General features: G+C 42.5%; 1 protein-coding gene across 2 annotated transcripts in view; it reads left to right on the plus strand.

The window, feature by feature from the left end:
- NOL11 (nucleolar protein 11) overlaps nucleotides 1-21,212 on the plus strand; it is a 113,827-nt gene extending 92,615 nt beyond the window's left edge. For both annotated transcript variants that reach the window (XM_053707944.1, XM_053707952.1), the window contains exons 16-18: nucleotides 6,781-6,873; nucleotides 17,586-17,693; nucleotides 19,109-21,212. In XM_053707944.1, the coding sequence (XP_053563919.1) occupies nucleotides 6,781-6,873; nucleotides 17,586-17,693; nucleotides 19,109-19,222 (315 nt within the window). In that variant the 3' untranslated portion in view covers nucleotides 19,223-21,212. The remainder of the gene's footprint in view (nucleotides 1-6,780; nucleotides 6,874-17,585; nucleotides 17,694-19,108) is intronic.
- Nucleotides 21,213-22,051: the final 839 nt, after the last annotated feature.

A 22,051-nucleotide genomic window follows, 5' to 3' on the forward strand; every position in this document is an offset into this window, starting at 1 on the left:
AAATTGTGTAAAATGGACAGATACTTAGAGGTTCCTGTTTACACTGATGTTTTTCCAGTCCCTAAGAGGATTGTGACTATTGTTACTAAGGAGTGGGATAGACCAGGTATTCCGTTCGCTCCCCCTCCTGTTTTTAAGAAATTGTTTCCCATATCTGACAGCATACAGGACTCGTGGCAGACTGTTCCTAAGGTGGAGGGAGCTATTTCTACTATTGCTAAGCGTACAACTATACCTATTGAAGACAGTTGTGCTTTCAAAGATCCTATGTATAAAATTTTTTTGTTCATCAAGGTTTTCTTCTCCAACCTATTGCATGCATTGTTCCTGTAACTACTGCAGCTGCTTTCTGGTTTGAGGCTCTAGAAGAGGCTCTTCAGGTGGAGACTCCATTAGAGGATATTATGGATAGAATTAAGGCCCTTAAGTTGGCTAATTCTTTCATTACAGATGCCGCTTTCCAAATGGCTAAATTAGCGGCAAAGAATTCAGGTTTTGCCATTTTAGCACGCAGGGCGTTATGGCTTAAGTCCTGGTCTACTGATGTGTCATAAAAATCGAAATTGTTGAACATCCCTTTCAAAGGAAAGACCCTCTTCGGGCCTGCACTGAAAGAAATTATTTCAGACATCACTGGAGGGAAAGGCCATGCCCTCCCTCAGGATAAAACAAATAAGATGAGGACCAAACAAAATAATTTTCGTTCCTTTCGGAACTTCAAGGGTGGTCCCGCTTCAGCTTCCCCTGCAGTACAAGAGGGGAATTCTGTCCAATCCAAGTCAGTCTGGAGACCTAACCAGGCTTGGAACAAAGGTAAACAGGCCAAGAAGCCTGCTGCTGCCTCTAAGACAGCATGAAGGGGTAGCCCCCGATCCGGGACCGGATCTAGTAGGGGGCAGACTCTCTCTTTGCTCAGGCTTGGGCAAGAGATGTTCACGATTCCTGGGCTTTAGAAATTGAAGTCCAGAAGATATCCTTGGGACACAAAGACTCCCCCCCCCCCCCCCCCAAGGGGGAGATTTCACATTTCTCAATTGTCTGCAAACCAGACAAAGAGAGAGGCGTTCTTACGCTGTGTAGAAGACCTACATACCATGGGAGTGATTCGCCCAGTTCCAAGAGCGGAACAAGGGCTAGGTTTTTACTCCAACCTGTTTGTGGTTCCCAAAAGAGAGGGAACTTTCAGACCAATCTTGGATCTCAAAATTCTAAACAAATTCCTCAGAGTACCATCTTTCAAGATGGAGACTATTCGGACTATTCTTCCTCTGATCCAGGAGAGTCAATATATGACTACCGTGGACTTAAAGGATGCGTATCTACACATCCCTATTCACAGAGATCATCATCAATTCCTCAGATTCACCTTTCTGGACAGGCATTACCAGTTTGGGGCCCTTCCCTTCGGGTTGGCCACAGCTCCCAGAATTTTCACAAAGGTGCTAGGGTCCCTTTTGGCAGTTCTAAGACCGCGGGGTATACCAGTGGTGCCTTATCTAGACGACATCTTAATTCAGGCGTCGACTTTCCAGCTAGCCAAGTCTCACACGGACATCGTGTTGGCTTTTCTGAGATCTCACGGGTGGAAGGTGAACATAAAAAAAGAGTTCTCTCATCCCTCTCACAAGAGTTTCCTTCCTAGGGACTCTGATAGACTCGGTAGAAATGAAAATATTTCTGACGGAGGTCAGAAAATCAAAACTTTTAATCACTTGCCGAGCTCTTCATTCCATTCCTCGGCCATCAGTGGCTCAGTGTATGGAGGTAATCGGACTTATGGTAGCCGCAATGGACATAGTTCCTTATGTCCGCCTACACCTCAGACCACTGCAACTATGCATGCTCAAACAGTGGAATGGGGATTATGCAGATTTATCTCCTCAACTACATCTGGACCAAGAGACCAGAGATTCTCTTCTCTGGTGGTTGTCTCAGGACCACCTGTCTCAGGGAATATGTTTCCGCAGGCCAGAGTGGCTCATAGTAACGACAGATGACAGCCTGCTAGGCTGGGGTGCAGTCTGGAAATCGCTGAAAGCACAGGGCTTATGGTCTCGGGAGGAATCTCTCCTCCCGATAAACATTCTAGTACTGAGAGCGATATTCAATGCGCTTCAGGCGTGGCCTCAGCTAGCTGCGGCCAAATTCATCAGATTTCAGTCGGACAACATCACAACTGTAGCCTATATCAATCATCAAGGAGGAACACAGAGTTCTCTAGCGATGATGGAGGTAACCAAAATTATGCGATGGGCGGAGGATCACTCTTGCCATCTCTCAGGAATCCATATCCCAAGGGTAGAGAACTGGGAGGCGTATTTCCTAAGCCGTCAGACTTTTCATCCGGGGGAGTGGGAGCTCCATCCGGAGGTATTTGCCCAGCTGACTCAGCTATGGGGCACACCACAATTGGATCTGATGGCATCCCGACAGAACGCCAAACTTCCGCGTTACGGGTCCAGGTCCCGGGATCCCCAGGCGGTACCGATAGATGCTCTAGCAGTGCCCTGGTCCTTCAAGCTGGCTTATGTATTTCCAGCGTTTCCTCTCCTCCCATGCCTGGTTGCCAGAATCCAGCAGGAGAGAGCTTCGGTGATTCTGATAGCGCATGCGTGGCCACGCAGGACTTGGTATGCAGACCTGGTGGACATGTTATCTGTTCCACCGTGGACTCTGTCAATGAGGCAGGACCTTCTAATCCAAGGTCCGTTCAAGCATCCAAATCTAATTTCTCTGCGTCTGACTGCTTGGAGATTGAACGCCTGATTCTATCAAAGCGTGGTTTCTCCGAGTCGGTCATTGATACCCTGATTCAGGCTAGGTCAGGTCAGGATCAAGCCTGTATTTAAATCTGTTGCTCCGCCATGGAGCCTAAACTTGGTTCTTAAAGTTCTTCAAGGGGTTCCGTTTGAACCTATGCATTCCATAGATATTAAGCTTCTATCTTGGAAAGTTTTGTTTTTAGTAGCTATCTCTTCGGCTCGAAGAGTTTCTGAGTTATCTGCTTTACAGTGTGACTCACCTTATCTTATTTTCCATGCAGATAAGGTGGTTTTACGTACCAAACCTGGATTCCTTCCTAAGGTTGTTTCTAATAGGAATATCAATCAGGAAATTTTTGTTCCTTCGCTGTGTCCTAATCCTTCTTCAAAGAAGGGAACGTCTCTTGCACATTCGTGATGTGGTTCGTGCTTTAAAGTTCTACTTACAAGCAACCAAAGATTTCCGTCAAACATCTTCATTGTTTGTTGTCTATTCTGGTAAGTGGAGAGGTCAAAAGGCTACGGCTACCTCTTTCTTTTTGGCTGCAAAGCATCATCCGTATGGCATATGAGACTGCTGGCCAGCAGGCTCCTGAAAGAATTACTGCTCATTATACTAGAGCAGTGGCTTCCACATGGGCTTTTAAAAATGAGGCTTCTGTTGAACAGATTTGTAAGGCGGCGACTTGGTCTTCGCTTCATACTTTTTCCAAATTTTACAAATTCGATTCTTTTGCTTCTTCGGAGGCTATTTTTGGGAGAAAGGTTCTACAAGCAGTGGTGCCTTCCGTTTAAGGAACCTGTCTTGTCCCTCCCTTCATCCGTGTCCTAAAGCTTTGGTATTGGTATCCCACAAGTATGGATGAATCCGTGGACTCGATACATCTTACAAGAGAAAACAGAATTTATGCTTACCTGATAAATTTCTTTCTCTTGTGATTTATCGAGTCCACGGCCCGCCCTGTCTATTTAAGACAGGTAGTATATTTTTATTTAAAAAACTTCAGTCACCACTGCACCCTATAGTTTCTCCTTTTTCTTCCTAGCCTTCGGTCGAATGACTGGGGGGTGGAGCTAAGGGAGGAGCTATATAGACAGCTCTGCTGTGGGTGCTCTCTCTGCCACTTCCTGTAGGGAAGGAGAATATCCCACAAGTATGGATGAATTCGTGGACTCGATACATCACAAGAGAGAAATTTATCAGGTAAGCATAAATTCTGTTTTTCTGACAGAAGTCAGGAAATTAAAGATTATCGATACTTGTCGAGCTCTGCAATCTTCTCCTCGTCCTTCTGTGACCCAGTGCATGGAGTTAATAGGTCTTATGGTAGCGGCAATGGACATCATCCTGTTTGCTCGCTTTTATCTCAAAGCTCTGCAGTTGGACATGCTCAAACAATGGAACGGAGCTTATTTGGACTTGTCCCCTCAACTTCTATTGGCACAGGAGACAAGGGAGTCTCTTCTTTGGTGGTTGTCTCTAGATCATCTCTTCCAGGGAACATGTTTTGCAGACCATCCTGGGAGATTGTGACAACAGATGCCAGCCTTCAGGGGTGAGTAGCAGTTTGGGGCTCTCTAAGGGCTCAGGGGATATGGTCTCAGACAGTCTTTTGCCCATAAACATTCTGGAACTGAGAGCGATCTACAATGCTCTCCTGACCTGGCCTTAGCTAGCTTCGGTTCAGTTTATCAGGTTCCAGACGGGCAACATAACGTCAGTGGCCTACATCAATCATCAGGGAGGAACAAGGAGTTCCTTGGCGATGACAGAGGTTTTCAAAATAATTCAGTGGGCGGAGGCCCATTCTTGTTGTCTGTCGGCAATCCAGATCCCAGGGGTGGAAGCAACTGGGAGGCGGATTTTCTGAGCAGACAGACCTTTCATTCAGGGGAGTGGGAACTTCATCCGGACGTGTTCTCCAGTCTGATTCTCAAATGGGGTCAACCGGAGTTGGATCTCATGGCATCCAAGCAGAATGCCAAACTTCCCAGGTACGGGTTGAGATCCAGAGAACCTCAGGTGGATCTGATAGATGCTCTGGCGGCCCCTTGGTCCTTCAATCTAACACATCTGTTTCCTCCGTTTGCTCTCTTTCTGCGAGTGATTGCCGGATCAAACAGGAAACGGCTTCAGTGATTCTCATAGCACCGACCTGGCCTCGCAGGATCTGGTATGCAGACCTGGTGGAGATGTCGTCTTTACCTCTTTGGAGGCTTCCGCTTTGAAAGGACCTTCTGATTCAGGGACCCTTCCATCATCCAAATCTAGATTCTCTGAAGCTGACTGCTTGGAGATTGAACGGTTGATTCTAGTCAAGCGAGGTTTTTCTGACTCAGTCATAGACACACTGATTCAGACTCATAAGCCTGTCACTAGAAAGATTTATCACAAAATTTGTCGTAAATACCTTTATTGGTGTGAATCCAAGGGCTACTCCTGGAGTAGTTAGGATTCCTAGGATTTTACCTTTTCTCCAGGAAGGATTGGAGAAAGGATTATCTACAAGTTATTTAAAGGGTCAAATGTCAGCATTATCTATCCTGTTACACAAGCGTCTAGCTGATGTCCCTGATGTTCAGTCTTTTTGTCAGGCCTTAACCAGAATTAGGCCTGTGCTTAGACCAGTTACTCCTCCATGGAGTCTTAATTTAGTTCTCAAGGTTCTTCCAGGGGTTCCGTTTGAACCTATGCATTTCTTAGATATCAAGTTGTTTCTTCTGCTCGTAGAGTGTCTGAGCTTTCAGCATTACAATGTGAGCCCCCTTACCTTATTTTTTCATGCGGATAAGGTTGTCTTACGTACGAAATTTGGATTTCTTCCCAAGGTTGTTTCTGATCGGAACATTAATCAGAAAATTGTTGTACCTTCCTTGTGTCCTAATCCTTCTCAGAAGGAGAGGCTCTTACACAATTTGGATGTAGTTCGTGCTTTAAAGTTTTATTTACAGGCAACTAAAGACTTTCGCCAGTTTTGCTCTTTGTGTTATTTTCAGGCAAACGTAGGGGACAGAAAGCTACGGCTGTTAATCTTTCTTTTTGGCTGAAGAGTATTATATGTTTGGCTTAAGAAACTGCTGGACAGCAGCCTCCTGAGACGATTACGGCTCATTCCACTAGGGCTGTTGCTTTCTCATGGGCATTCAAAAATGAAGCTTCTGTGGAACAGATTTGTAAGACTGCAACTTGGTCTTCTCTTCACACTTTTACAAAATTTTACAAATTTGATACTTTTGCCTCAGCTGAGGCGGCTTTTGGGAGAAAGGTTCTTCATGCAGTGGTGCCTTCCGTTTAGGTATCCTGTCTTGTCCCTCCCGTATCATCCGTGTACTCTAGCTTGGGTATTGGATCCCATAAGTATTGAAGATGATCCGTGGACTCATCATGTCTTTAAGAAGAAAAGGAAATGCATGCTTACCTGATAAATTTATTTCTTCTTAGACGAGTCCACGGCCCGCCCTGTCCTTTTTAGACAGGATGTTTTTTATTGTAAACTTCAGTCACCTCTGCACCTTCGCTTTTCCTTTCTCTTCCTAACTTCGGTCGAATGACTTGAGTGGGAGGGAAGGGAGGAGCTATTTAACAGCTCTGCTGTGGTGCTCTTTGCCTCTTCCTGCTGACCAGGAAGTGAATATCCCATAAGTATTGAAGATGATTCGTGGACTCATCGTGTGTAAGAAGAAATACATTTATCAGGTAAGCATAAATTTTCTTTTTCTTCTCGTGCTTGGGAGGCTTGCCCCTGTACATCAATACAGGAGTAGGAAAGTAGGAGTTTTCCTTATCTGCTATTGAACAACTAATACCTGGGTATCAGTTGTGCACAACGATATAATTTATATATATCTCCTGTTATTTTCAGTTTAAATTTTAAACCAATGTTATTTGAAACTTATATTTAACTTATATTTAATTTAACGTCTCTAATAAAATTAGTTTTAGTAAGGGTATACAGCAAATATATTGTTTTCTTAATACTGGTTTAATGCTAATTGTTTGTTTGCTTTTTGTACACAGTTACTCCTTCGGTATTTGCACTGCTTGTATGTGAAGTGCAATGAAAATCTTACGGTTGACCTTCCAGGCAAGGATGCGCCCTCTGTTACCCAGGTAATGTAGCTGTATAGTAATTGGTGTGTTTCACCAGCCAAAAACTGTATACATAGTTTATCACAAATGTCTGTTCAGTAGTTTAGGTGAAATCCTTTCACCTAGATATTTCTACTTTGTGTACCTTGTTAATTGCAAGATATTTCTGTTGTCTTGCTAGCATAAAATATCAGCAAATTAACATTTTGTTTGCCGCACTTATTTTTAATTAACTGTAATTCCACCCAACACTTTCCTCATTGAGAAGAGCCACTCTGTGTGTGTGTGTCTGCAGCTGAGAAGGCTGGCAATGGTCATTATGTTAGTAGAACGTGCATTGCTTTGCAGTTGTTTAAGCCAATTAGGGACAGATATGTAGATCCCTTTGGGTGGGGAGACACACACTATGGACTGGTCAGTACAGTCTTCTGAAATCTTAACAAATCATTTATTACTCAAGTGTACAAATACACCATCATAGGTTCCTGAACAGAATTCTCCTCTATAATACTTTTCTTTCCTATGGCATGGAGAGTCAACAAATCATTCCAATTACTAGTGGGATATTCACTCCTGGCTAGCAGGAGGAGGCAGAGAGCACCCCAGCAGAAGTGTTAAGTGTCACTTCCCTTGCCCATAACCCCCAGTCATTCTCTTTGCCTTGATCACGGGAGGATGGCGTAGAATAGTTGTTCTTTTAAGGATACCATGGATAAAAATCCCTGATGTACATTCATCAGGGATTGCAGTGGCAGCCTGTTCCTAGTATCGCTATAGTTGCGGGTGCAGCATCTTATTGGTGCGATGTCTTATCTAATTTGATCTCGGAAGAGACTACTATAGAGGAGATCAAGACGGGATCAAGGCTCTCAAACTAGCCAATATTTTTATTTGTGATGCCAACATGCAGGTTCTTAGACTGTGAGCTAAGATTTCTGGTTTCACTGTTTTAGCTCGTAGAGCTCTGTGGTTAAAATCTTGGTCTGCAGATATCTCATCCAAGCTCCCAGGATTTTCACAAAGGTTCTGGGGGCTCTTCTGTCAGTGGTCAGGTCTCAGGGCATTGCTGTGGTGCCTTATCTGGACAACATCTTTTCATCTAGCAAGATCTTGCAGAGATGTCTATTCTATGTTACCACGGGTGGAAAGGGAATCTGGGAAAGAGTTCCCTTGTACCGGATACAAGGGTGTGTTTCTTAGGAACAATTATAGATTCCCTGTCTCAGAAAAAATTTCTGACGGACGTCAGAAAATCCAAGCTTCATGCCTTTCTCTCCAGTCTATTTGTCCATCAGTGGCTCAATCCATGGAGGTGATTGATCTGATGGTTGCTTCCATGGACATCATTCCTTTTGCTCGGTTCCATCTGAGCCCTCTGCAACTATACATGCTCAGTCAATGGAACGGGGACAACTCAACTGCAGATGATAAATCTTGACTCCCTGACAAGAGTATCTCTCGTTGTAGATATCACAAGATCTTATGTCACGGGGCACATGCTTCCTGAAGCCTTCCTGGGTGATTGTGACTACGGACGCCAGCCTGTTGGGCTGGGGAGCAGTTTGGGGCTCCTTAAAGACATGGGGCCTGTGGACTCCAGAGGAGTCTTCAAATAAACATCTTGGAGTTGAGAGCAATCTTCAATGCCTTGATAGCTTGGCCTCAACTAGCCTTGGTCTGCTTTATCAGATTTCAGTCGGACAACATCACCTTGGTGGCTTACATCAATCACCAGGGGGAGGAACTCGGAGTTCCTTAGTAATGAAGGAGGTGACTTGCATTCTCCAGTGGGCAGAGCCTCACGATTGCCATCTCTCTGCCATCTACATCCCAGGGGTGGACAACTGGAAAGCGGATTTTCTGAGCAGACAGACTTTTCATTCCGGAGAGTGGGCTCTCCACCCAGAGATTTTCACAATGATAACCCTCAGTTTGGGGGGGTTCCGGAGTTGGAACTGATGGCGTCTCGTCAAAACGCCAAGCTTCCAAAGTACAGCTCACGGTCAAGAGATCCTCAAGCCGTTCTGATAGCCGCTCTGGCGGTTCCTTAGAACTTCAGTCTGGCATACCTGTTTCCTCCGTTTGCTCTCCTTCCACGAGTAATTGCTCCTATCAAGCAGGAGAGAGCATCTGTGATTCTAATAGCTCCTTCAAGGCCTCGCAGGATCTGGTTCGCGGATCTGGTGACAATGTCATCTCTTCCACCTTGGAGGTTACCTTTTGAGGAAGGACCTTCTACTTCAGGGTCCTTTCGTTCATCCAAATCTAGATTCTCTGAAGCTAACTGCTTGGAGATTGAACGCCTAGTTTTGGCTAGACGTGGCTTCTCTGAGAAAGTCATAGATACCATGCTTCAGGCTCGTAAACCTGTTACTCGCAGAATTTACCATAAGGTATGGCGTATATACATTTTTGTTGGTGTGATTCAAAGGGTTTCTCTTGGAACAGAGTAAGGGTTCCTTGAATTTTGGCTTTTCTTCAGGAGGGCCTGGAGGAGGGTTTGTCAGTACTCTGAAGGGTCAGATTTCTTCACTATGTATTATTTTGCACAAACGTCTGGTAGATCTGCCAGATGTTCAATCTATTGTTCAGGCCCTGGTCAGAATCAGGCCTGTGTTTAAACCTGTTGCTCCTCCTTGGAGCCTTAATCTGGTTCTTAGAGTTTTGCAGTAGGCTCCGTTTTGAGCCGATGTATTCTGTTGATATTAAATTATTTTCTTGGAAGGTTTTGCTGATAAGGCGGTCCTCCGTACTAAGCTGGGTTTTCTCCCTAAGGTAGTGTTGGATCGCAATATTAATCAGGAACTTGTTGTTCCTTCTTTTTGTCGTAACCCTTCTTCCCAGATGGAACCTCTTTTGCATAACTTGGATGTTGTGCGTGCTCTAAAATTCTACCTTCAAGCAACTAAAGATTTTCGGCAGACTTCGGCCCTGTTCGTTGTTTTCTCTGGTAAGTGAAGGGGTCAGAAGGCCACTTCTATTACTCTTTCTTTCTGGTTGAGAAGTGTTATCCGTTTAGCTTATGAGACAGCTGGACAACAGCCTCCTGAGAGAATTAGGGCTCATTCCACTAGAGAGGGGTTTCATCTTCCTGGGCTTTCAAAAATCAAGCTTCGGTGGAGCAAATTTGCAAGATGGCCACATGGTCCTCCATACATACCTTTTTCCAAATTCTACAAATTTGATACTTTTTGCCTCTGTTGGGTCTTCTTTTGAGAGAAAAGTTCTTCAAGCGGTGGTGCCTTTGGATTAGGTCTGCCTGTCTTGTTTTCCCTCCCTTTCGTTCTGTCCTCTAGCTTGAGTATTGGTTCCCACTAGTAATTGGAATGATTCATGGACTTTCCAAAATGTATGCTTACCTGATAAATTCATTTATTTCCAGGCATGGAGAGTCCTTGACCTGCCCTTGTTTAAATTCAGGCGACAGTTTTTTTGGGGGGGTTTTGTACAAACCTCAGGCACCTCTATACTCTTGTATTATGTTCTTTTTCCTTTCCCTTTGGTCGAATGACTGGGGGGTTATGGATAAGGGAAGTGACACTTAACAGTTCTGCTGGGGTGCTCTTTGCCACCTCCTGCTGGCCAGGAGTGAATATCCCACTAGTAATTGGAATGATTTGTGGACTCTCCATGCCTGGAAATAAAAAAAAAATTATCGGGTAAGCATAACTTTTGTTTTTGAGAGAGTTTTATCCGTGCTGCTATCTCTAGCCTCAGAAGAAAGAATGAATATTCATAGTAAAGTGCTGAGAGAAGCAATGATTTTTCTTCTAATGGTTATGGAAATTCTACCTTGAGTGGATGCACTTATTAATGTAGTAGATTAGCTACAGCAGCAGAACACACCATGGGTCACTTCTGTCTAAGAACATGAAACTGAGACTACTATGTGCACAGGCTTACCAAAACTTGCCAGTAAAAGATAGTAAAAAAGTCACCTGGTCTGATGAATCTCGATTATTGCTGCAACATGCAGATGTTAAGGTAAGACTTTGGCATAAACAATATGAATCCATGGTCTCGTCTAACCCTGTGTCAACTGTTCCAGCTGGTGGAGTTGTGGTATAAAAGTATAGAGAGGATATTTCTTTTTTGAGACACGATGAGTCCACGGATCATCTTAATTACTAATGGGATATTCACCTCTTGGTCAGCAGGAGGGAAGCAAAGAGCACCACAGCAGAGCTGTTAAATAGCTCCTCCCTTCCCTCCCACTCCAGTCATTCTCTTTGCCTACATTAGTAATAGGAAGAGGTAAAGTGAGGTGTTAGATTAGATTCTTCAATCAAGAGTTTATTATTTTTAAAGTAGTGCAAGATTGTGCTGCTTTGTCCTAGGGTGTAGCCGTAGTCCATATCAGTCTCTACAGTAAGGCTTTGGTGGCTTTAAAGCAATGGGAACTTGTGGGACATAATTCTCACTGCCCCTCCCATACTCTGCTGCCCTAACCCTGAAAACCTGAGGGATTTTACTCCAGGAATTTCGTTTATTTTCAGGTCCATGGGAGGGAGAGGACCTCTTAAACCTGGGAACTGCCTTGTTGCCAGGCAGAAAATGAGGTAAGTGCTAACTTCTTTTCTGGGAGAGAGGATCTCAGAGAAAGTTTGGGCACTTTAATTGTTCATCTAACCTCATTACACTGGGTTTCAGATTCTCCTAGTTTTAGTAGGGGACATTAAGGCAGTTGGGACGCAGGCACTGGCATGTTTATTATTTCCAGGCGGTCTCATCTATTAATAAGGCCACCTGGGTGATTACATATGTATGCTGTGGGCTCTTAGACATGTGGTAAATACTATTGATGGGGATAAAATGCTTAAAGGAAACCCTGCAAACAGTAGAGCTATCGGATGTAGCTGTTCAGTTTGTCCGTAAAGGAGACAAGGGATTCTTTTCTCCCGATAGCTGTGTTTTTATTGAGTACAGTTGCAGGAGGTTTGGCCTGTGGCTCCCGGTACATTTATTAAAATACATAATGGCGATCGGGAGATTCATATTGGCTTTTTATTCATTTATATTGCATAAAACTGTTACTGTGTGAGTGTAGCAAGGCGGAATAGCATCTTTTACATTGAGTACAGTTGCAGTCCAGTCCGTTGCTCCCGGTGCATTTACTAAAAACATAATGGCGACCGGGAGAGGGCTTGGGTATCGCCCACGATGGGGTGGAGGTTGTAAAGGGCACCAAGGCATTCTCCCCTCCCTCCTAATAGTTCTGTCTATCCGCTAGGAGGGGAGGATGGCGCAGTTCAGAAATCATTTCCTCCCTAACACTTCTGGTTTTCGGAAGTCACGGGGGTATTCTTGTCTAAATGCTTGCGTTTCAGACAGCGCTCTGATAGTTCAGGATTTGTATAAGAGAAACTGTCTAACGCCTCAGTGGGGTCAAGCTGAGGTATAGACAGAATTTTACAGTATTAATGATCCTTTCATACTGTGTTCAACCATGTCTGCTCTTGTAATAATAAAGATCAGTTTCTCTTTATCATTTAAGGAGACAGTATCTCTGGCCTATATGTTAATTTTTCCTAGCAACTGGTTGTCGTTTACCCTACTATATGTGAAGCAGGTTACTTAAAGAAGTGTACATTAATGTTACTATCACACATGCAGTGCTCTTCGGTTCCTTGCAATTTCCATCTGGAATTGCTGCACAAGACATTGCTTCTTTAATGTCATGGCGATGTCTATGAACAGCAATGTTGACATACTAATTTGCTTGCTTCTGCACACAGAAATAAGAAATTACTTGGAGACAGAAACGTTTTTTTATGTGTCAATTTTTCTGCTGCTTAGGAGTCTGTGGACAGATTTCTTACCTGAGAGAGAATTTTCAGATTCAGATGAATAATATCTTTATTTGATCCTGAGATTGTTTTTCTTTCAGATTTTTAGCTTGAACACCTCCATTTGTTACTTAGGAGGTTTTAGCTACCCTGGGGACTCCGACACTACCGGTGTAATCTATCCGAATGCGTCCGGTAAGTTATAAGGAATGGAAGAGACAGCATTCCCTAGATTTAGAAAGATGTTTCCTATAGCTGACTAACAGCTAAGGAGGCTGGGAAAACATTCCATAGGGTGGAAGGAGTAGTTTCTACTATACCCTTAGAGGATAGTTGGATTTTACAAGGGTCCTATGGACAAAAATTAGAAAAGGGATGTACATCAGGGTTTACCATGGCATCCAGTTGTGTACTTTGCTACCATTACTAGTGCAACGGCATATTGCTTTGATGCGTTATCTGATAGTACTAAGTCAGAAACTCCCCTGGACAAGATCCAGGATAGGATAAAAGCTTTCAAATTGGCTAATTCCTTTATTTCAATTCTTCCCTTCAAGTTTCATTCTGGGAGCATAGGTTTCAGGTTTCTCTGTTCCAGCTCACAGAGCCTTATGGTTAGAGCCTTGTTCTACGGATGTATGCTCTAAGTCTAAGTTTTTGGCGATTCCTTACAAGGGGAAGACCTTGTTGGGACCTTTCTTGACGGAATTAATCTTTTTTTAAATTTTAAAGAATTAAAAAAAAAAAAATCCAAATAGCCTGCTGTTGAATCAAAGACGGCATGAAGGACATGCCCCCAATCCGTGATCGTTCTTGTAGGGGGCAGACTTTCCGTCTTCGCTCAAGCTTGGGTTTGAGATGTTCAGAATCCCTGAACAATAGAAAATAGTGTCCCAGGGATACAATTTAGAGTTCAAAAGTTTTCCTCCCAGAGGCAGTTTTCTGCTTTTAGGATTATCTGCAGATCAGACAAAAGGAGAGGCGTTTTTACACTGCGTAGGAGACCTCTCAGACCTGGGAGTGATTGTTCCAGTTCCAATACAGGTACAGGGTCTGGGTTTTGTATCCCAATCAGATTGTGGTTCCCAAGAAAAAAGGGAACCTTCAGACCACTTTTTAGATCTTAAGAGTCTAAACAAATCTCTAAGTGTACCATCCTTCAAGATGGAAGCTATTCGTTCCCTTGATCCAAGAGGAGCCGGACAGATAGCTCAGCATGCTTTTAGGCACTGTGGCTGAGCTCTGTAGCAACCCAAGGGTTGCAGGTTCGATCCCCGGTGAGGTCCACTCAGCCTTTCATCCTTCCGAGATCGATAAAATGAGCAGCGCCTTGAGACCCTTACGGGTAATTAGCCGCGCTTTACAAGTACCCAATACATACATACAGGAGTGTGCATGTGTCTTTATTAGAGGACGCGTACATTTATGTGCCATTCACAAGAATCGTCTCAAGCTCTAAGGTTTGTCTTTCTGGACAAACGCTTCCAGTTCATGGTTCTTCCTTTCGGTCTTGCAACAGCTCTCAGAGTTTTTACAAAGGCTCTGGGATCGCTGTTGGCGGTGCTTCGGTTATGGGACATTGCAGTGGCACCCTATCTGGACGACATCCTAGTCCATGCGCCTTCCTTACAGCAAGCAAGATTTCACACGGACATGGTGTTATCCTTTCCGCGATTTCACGTGTGGAAGGTAAATTTGGAAAAGAGTTCCTTAGTTCCATGCACAAGGGTAACTTTCTGGGAAACCTAATAAATTTCATATCAATGAAGATTTTTCTGACAATCGATACTTGTCTAGTCTTTCAGTCCATTTCTCGACCTTCAGTGGCTTAGTGCATGGAGGTAATCGGGCTGATAGTGGCGGCAATGGACCTCATACCGTTTGCTTGGTTCCATCTCAGACCTCTGCAGTTGAGCAATGGATCAGAGATTATACAGATTTGTCTCCTCAAATACTACTGGAGCAGGAGACAAAAGATTCTCTTCAAAGGTGGTTATCTCTGGATCATCTCTCCCAGGGAACCTGCTTTCGCAGACCATCTTGGGTGATTGGGATAACAGACGCCAGCCTGTGGGGAGCAGTCTGGGGCTCCCTAAGGGCTTAGGGAGTTTGGACTCAGCCAGAGTCTGTTCTTCCTCTTCTTCTGGAGCTGAGAGCGATCTACAATGTTCTTCTGGCCTGACCTCAGTTAGCCTTGGTCCAGTTTATCAGGTTCCAGTCGATCAAAATGACGTCAGTAGCTTACATCAATCATCAGGGAGGAACGAGGAGTTCCTTAGCGATGACAGAGGTATCCAAAATAATTCAATGGGCGGAGGCCTATTCTTGTTGCCTGTCTGCAATCCACATACCAGGGGTGGAACATCTGGGAGGCAGATTTCCTGAGCAGGCAGGCCTTTCATCCAGAGGAGAACTCCATCCGGAAGTGTTCTCCAGCTTTTTCCTCTGTTTGCTTTTCTTCCTCTGGTCATTGCTCGAATCAAACAGGAGAGGGCTTCGGTGATCCTCATAGCACCGACTTCGCCTCGTAGGATTTGGTATACAGATCTGGTGGACATGTCATCTCTGCCACCTTGGAGACTTCCGTTGAGGAGGACCCAAATCTGGTTTATCTGAATCTGACTGCTTGGAGATTGAACACTTAATATTATCCAAGCAGGGTTTTTCTGACTCGTTCATTGTGACCATGATTCAGGCTTGTAAGCCTGTCACTAGACAAATTTATCATAAGATATGGCGTAAATATTTCTATTGGTGTGATTCCATGGGCTACTCATGGAGTAGATAGGATTCCTAGAATTTTGTATTTTCTCCAAGAGGGTTTGGAGGAAGGTTTATCGTCAGGTTCCCTAAAGGGTAAAAACTCTTTCTCTATTTTGTTACACAAACGTCTGGTAGATGTCCCAGATGTACAATTGTTTTTTCAGGCCTTGGTCAGGATCAGGCCTGTCTTCAAAGCAGTTACTCATCCGTGGCGTCTGAATTTAGTTTTTTAGAGTTCTTCAAGGGGCTCCGTTTGAGCCTATTCTTTCCTTTAGATATTAAGTTGTTAACTTGGAAAGTTTTATTTCTTGTTGCTATTGCTTCTGCTCGGAGAGTGTCAGAGCTCTCGGCATTACAGTATGTCTCCTTATCTTATTTTTATTCAGATAAGGTAGTTTTACGTACTACATTAGGATTTCTTCCTAAGGTTGTTTCTGATTGGAACATTAATCAGGAGATTGTTGTTTTTTCTTGTGCCCTAATCCTTTTTCTCAGAAGGAAAGACTTCTGCTCAATTTGGACGTGGTCCATGCTTTCAAGTTTTACCTGCAGGCGACTAAGGACTGTCTTCAGTCTTCTTATTTGTTTGTGGTTTTCTCAGGAAAACGCAAGGGACAGAAAGCTATGGCTACTTCTCTTTCTTTTTGGCTGGAGAGTATCTTACGTTTTGCATATGAGACTGCTGGACGGCAGCCTCCAGTGAGAGTTACGGCTCATTCCATGAGACCTGTTTCCTCACGGGCGTTTAAAAACTGTTCCACAGAAGCTTAATTTTTGAAGACTGCAACTTGGTCCTCTCTTCATACTTTTTCAAAGTTTTGCAAGTTTGACACTTTGGCCTCGGCTGAGGCCGTTTTTGGGAGATAGGTTCTTCAAGCAGTGGTGCCTTCCGTTTAGGTTCCCTGTCTTGTCCCTCCCGTATCATCTGTGTACTCTAGCTTGGGTATTGAATCCCATTAATAATTAAGACGATCCGTGGACTCATCGTGTCTTAAAAAAGAAAAGAAAACTTATGCTTACCTGATAAATGTATTTCTTTTTTGACACCATGAGTCCACGGCCCGCCCTGTTCTTATAGACAGGTTGTGGGTTATTGTAAACTTCAGACACCTCTGCACCTTGGCTTTTCCTTTCTCTTCCTAACTTCGGTCGAATGACTGGAGTGGGAGTGAAGGGAGGAGCTATTTAACAGCTCTGCTGAGGTGCTCTTTGCCGCTTCCCGCTGACCAGGAGGTGAATATCCCATTAGTAATTAAGATGATCCGTGGACTCATCGTGTCAAAGAAATACAGGCAAGCATAAATTTTCTTTTTCTTTGTTACCAAATGCCAAAGCCTACCTGAGTATTGCTGATTAACTCATGCATTCCTTTATGGTTAAATTCTACCCATTTTCTATTGGCTACTTCCAGCAGGATAATGAAGTATGTCCAAAGTCACCTGATCACAATGCATTAGCGAACCTTTGGAATGTGGTGGAACAGCTGAAAAATCAACAGCAACTACATGATGCTAGAATCTCTAAGTAAAATTTCCAGCACCATATTGAATCCATGCCTTAAAGCAATGGTCGACAAACCTGTTGAAATTTTAGGAGCCAGTAAGAATATTTCGGAGCCAAGAATACTTATAAAAGCCATACACTGGTATTTAAATATAGATATTTGGAGAATCACCCAAAAAGTTAGGTGCCAGCAGTAAAATTCTAGGAGCCAGTGGCTCCCTGGCTCCTGGATTTGTCAAGCTCTGCCTTAAAGAATTCACGTTGTTCTGGAAATACAGGTGGTTCTATCCTGCCTTAGAAATGTGTACCTAATAAAGTGACCACTGAGTGTATCAGTCTGCAAGTCGGCCTCCGCTGAGGTGATAAGATATAATATTGCACAACAATGCAAGCTTTGCTAACAAAAAGACCCAGATTGGTGATTCCACAAAATTCTTGTGTGGGGAGATGTTCGGCCATTAAACAATTGCTGCAGTGTGTTCAGAAGGATTTCACACCTGTCTGGCATGTTTATTTAAAGGCTACAGAACATTCAGTACAGGGTGTTTCATGTCCATTTAAGTGGAGATGTAGATATTTGGATTCAGATAGCACACTAAGCCTAACATGATTCTTTAGATTGTGTAGTTAATTAGTTTAATCCGTCTCCTGTATCCCTCACCTCCAATGTACTGTTTGCAGATCATGGACTGGATGAGCTTGCTGTTGGATGCACATTTTACAGTTGTGGTGATGCTGCCTGAAGCTAAAAAGTTGCTGCGTAGTCTTCAGAAGTTTGTGAGAAGTCAGGTTAGTATATGAGACAAAACTGTGTGAATATGTGTTATGTTAACCCCTCACATCAAATATAACAGCCATAGATTAAAACACATTGCTTAAATATAGGTTGCTGGTTGTAGAGAGTCTGACATTAAAATGCATTCAGTTCACTTGTTATGGAATGTCCAACTAGAACGTATTGCCCAGGGATAATCACTAGCTAGGCATTAAGATACAAATCTATTCATGACATGTGACTGGTATCCACTCACCACACACACAAACTAGTATAGCAGTAAGATGGATACTATTTTGAGTTAGACCTATGCTAGTGGGGAACAACTTGCAACTGTGTTGTGCCTGAAGGACGTATTAGGGTCTGTAATCTGCAGTGAAGGGTACTAGCATTAAAGGGACATGAAACCCAATTTTTTCTCTTTCATGATTTAGAAAAAGCATGCAATTTTATTTAACTTTCTAATTTACTTCTATTTAATTTGCTCCAGTCTCTTGATATCTTTTGCTGCAAAGCATATCTAGATAGGCTCAGGAGCTTCTGATTGGTGGCTGCACGTAGATGCCTCGTGTGATTGGCTCACCCATATGCATTGCTATTTTTTTTGCGACAAAGTATATTTAACCCCTTAATGACCACTATGTACCATGTATGTCACTGGTCGTTAAGGGTTTTTTCAGGACATAATAGCACAAGTCTACAAGAAGATGCTATTAATACCCTCCCTCCAGCAGGCTTTGTGGAATAGAGCAGTCTCAACGCTGGTGGCAAGACCGCGCTATAAAACAATCAAGTCCCAAAAAAAGGCCAGTGACATACAGGGTACGTCGCTGGTCCTTAAGGGGTTAAAGAATAAAGCAAACCAGATAATAGAAGTAAATTGGGATGTTGTTTAAAATTGTATTCCCTACCTCAATCATGAAAGAAACATTTTGGGTTTAGTGTCCCTTTAAATTTAGCCCAGTGTCAATGCTTTACTGTTGTTGCTGATAGGGCAACATTTCTGGAGAGCACCCTGGATTATGGGAATTGGATGCTATGTATGATGAGAATTAATCTAATGCTTCCATACGACACCTATGAGATATTTCTGGGTCTTTGAGGGAAATAATAGTAGGTGTAATGCACACCCCTCCAGTTGCTGTCGATCTTTCTGTGGAGTGAGAATGAGCGTTAGATTTGTTAATGTGTTTACAGTGGGGTCACATTTTGTATTTAAACCATTTATAGTATTTCCAATCAGGGATTCTCCAATTCTACATTGAACAGTAAAATTATAGTGGTTTTTATTTTTCGCTAGAAGCCGTTGATAATACTTACAATGTCCCATTAAATATATATCATTAGGTTAGTATTTCTTTAATATGTATATTCTTTTTATTATTGTTATTGAAGTAATTGATTTCTCTCTCTCTTTTCCCAATAAAAGGTGAAGTTTTATTCAGAGCTGAACAATATTGAAGGAAGTTTAACTGAGCTGCAGAAATTAAACAATAAACAAGACCGTGGACAATATTCCATAGAAGTTCTGGAACTGTTTTAGCAAACTGGACTTATTTTTTTTTATTTTAATAAGACCTAAATGGATTTTTACAACTGGCTACTTTTGATGCAGGAAGAGAACCAACAAATTCATCTTTTTCTGCCATATCAGCAACTCTCAAACAGTTTGACATTTACAACTTTGGCTCTAAAGTGTTAAACTGTTAATCTGTATTGGTAAAATATCTGTTTAAAACTGATTTTGTAACTTCTCTTTTGTGTTACTTATTCCCTGTCACACAATATAACCTTGTATATATTTTGTATATGTACGACAAGTTGTCTCTGTGCCTCGGGAAATAAAATTACCCTAATTTAGTAGTGAAGTTTTGAACAGAGCTCGTATTTTGCTCCATAGTGACAGGGGACTGAACTGTTTGAATTAGTTTCATTGTGATACTTCTGGGTTCAATAAGACATAAATATTAAAATTAAACTCTCATGGTTCACAAAGCGTGTGATTTTAGCAAACTTTTCAATTCACTTCTGCTTTCAAACTTCCTTTGTTCCTTTAGTATCCTTTGTTGAATAGCATATCTAGGTATGCTCAAGAGCAGCAATGCACTAGTGGGAGCTTAGCTGCTGTTTGGTTGCTACACACACACACACATTAGCTCAGCAGATGTACTTCGCTAGATCTCTGTAGTGCACGTCTGCTTGGAGTTAAAGGATTACTTTCTGTTATAATTTTTAAGCTAAACAACTAACATATTAAAGATAATAAACATTAATTAAAACCTACTGACCTATATTTTCTCCAAAACGAAGTTTCATAACGTTCTAAAAGTTATATCTTTTATTCGCCGATGATGTAACGTTATCGTGCCCACTATTTTCAGCACTGCGTGTTCAAAATACTTAAACCAATAACTTTGTGTTTAAAGCGCCATTTTGAAACCTAGGTATTGTAAACGGATTGGTACAGAGCAAAGGATACCCACGGAGTGGGTTTGGAAAACAATTAAATTTGCAGACAAGATTTCTGATATACGGTAGAGATATGTTAATGAAATGCTATTGATAAAAAGCGTATTTGGGATAGTTAGTAACAGGCAAAGAAAATATTTACTTACAGTGGCCCTTTAAAGTGAAGGTAAACTTTGGTGAATGAGAGCCCGTTTTTTAAAAATACTATTAAAAACAGGGGCACTTTCATTCATCAATGTTTACAAATCAGCCGTTTTGAATAAAAACTTACCTTTTTTTCTTTTCACAGCTACAGCAGTTTACCCCTTCTGGAAATCCTCTCTTTACACGTCAGCAATGACTAATCCTGCTTCCTCCAATCACAGCTTTCCCCCCATGGTGGTTATTGCCTGGGGCCATGCTGTGATTGGAGGAAGCCGGATCATTGCTGAGGTGTGAAGAGAGGATTTCCAGGAGGGGTAAACTCCTCTGTCTGTGAAAAGAAAAAAAGGTAATCAAAACGGCTGCTTTGTAAACTTTGATGAATGAAAGTGCCCCTGTTTTTAATAGTATTTTTAAAAAAAAACGGGCTTTCATTCACCAAAGTTTACCTTCACTTTAACTTTTTTGTTAAAGGGACATGAAACCCAAAATTTTGTTTTCATAATTCATATAAAACATGCAATTTTAAACAACTTTCTAATTGAATTATTTTATCTAATTTGTTTAGTTTTCTTGGTATCCTTTGTTGAAAAGGATACCTAGGTAGGGTCCAGAGCAGATGATTGGAGGCTGCATATATATACCTCCATGTTACTGGCTCATCTGGTGTTCGTCTAGCTCCCAGTAGTGCATTGCTGCTTTTTCTTCAAAGGATACCAAGAGAATGAAGCAATTAGATAATAGAAGCAAATTGGAAAAATGTTTAAAATTCTCCATCTGAATCATGAGAGAAAAATTTAAGGTTTCATGTCAATTTAAGGAGAATGACACATACATGTAATCTCACAATAATAAAATGCTCTAACACAGAGCATTTTCTTTTTGCACTTTATGTTCCTTGAATAAATAACTAAAAAAGTAAATGTATCTCTCTCTTCATTAAATGGACATTGCATGGTTTTTTTTTGTTTTTTAATTCTAGGGAATAAGGGCTTAGTAAGTAATAGTCAAGGGCTGGAGAATCAAGCCACAGTTATAGGTCTGGAGCTTGTATCTGCAACCTGTGGTCACTTTCCTGGGGTACCTGGCCTTCTTTTGATGAGTAGGGGCCACTTTCTAGGAGTACTTGAGCATCTTTTGGCAAGCAGGGGTCACTTTACTGGGGTGCCTGGGCATGTATTGTGAGCAGGGGCCACTTTTCTTGTGGATTCCTAGGCAGTTATTAGTGAGCAGTGGTCACTTTCCTGGGGTGCTTAGGCGCTTATTGTTGAGCTTGGGCCACTTTCCTCAAGTTCCTGTTCACCAATTGGCAAGCAGGGGCCACTTTCCTGGGGTACCTAATTGCTTTTTGGTGAGCAGGGCCACTTTCCTGAAGTCTGTTGGTGAGCAAGGGTTACTGTCACCCACCGTCTATTAGCAAGCAGGGGCCATTTCCTGGGGTGGCTGGGTGCCTATTGATGAGCATGTTCCACATTCCTGTGGTACCTGGGTGCATGTTGGTGAGCAGGGGTCCCTTTCCTTAAGGGTTCCTAGATGGCTAGCTATTGGTGAGCAGTGCCACTTTCAAGGAATGCAGGAGTGGTTTTTAGTGAGCAAGGAACCACTTTCCCAGGTTGCCTGAGCCCCTATTTCCTAGGCAAAGAGCATTGAAAACTGAAATAAATGTGCAAAACTATTTAAGCTAAAATAAATACTTGCCTAAGCAAAAGCTTTTTGCTATATATATATATATATATATATATATATATATATATATATATAT

Source organism: Bombina bombina, chromosome 1 (genome assembly GCF_027579735.1).
Source record: "Bombina bombina isolate aBomBom1 chromosome 1, aBomBom1.pri, whole genome shotgun sequence".
Taxonomy (NCBI): Eukaryota; Metazoa; Chordata; class Amphibia; order Anura; family Bombinatoridae; genus Bombina; species Bombina bombina.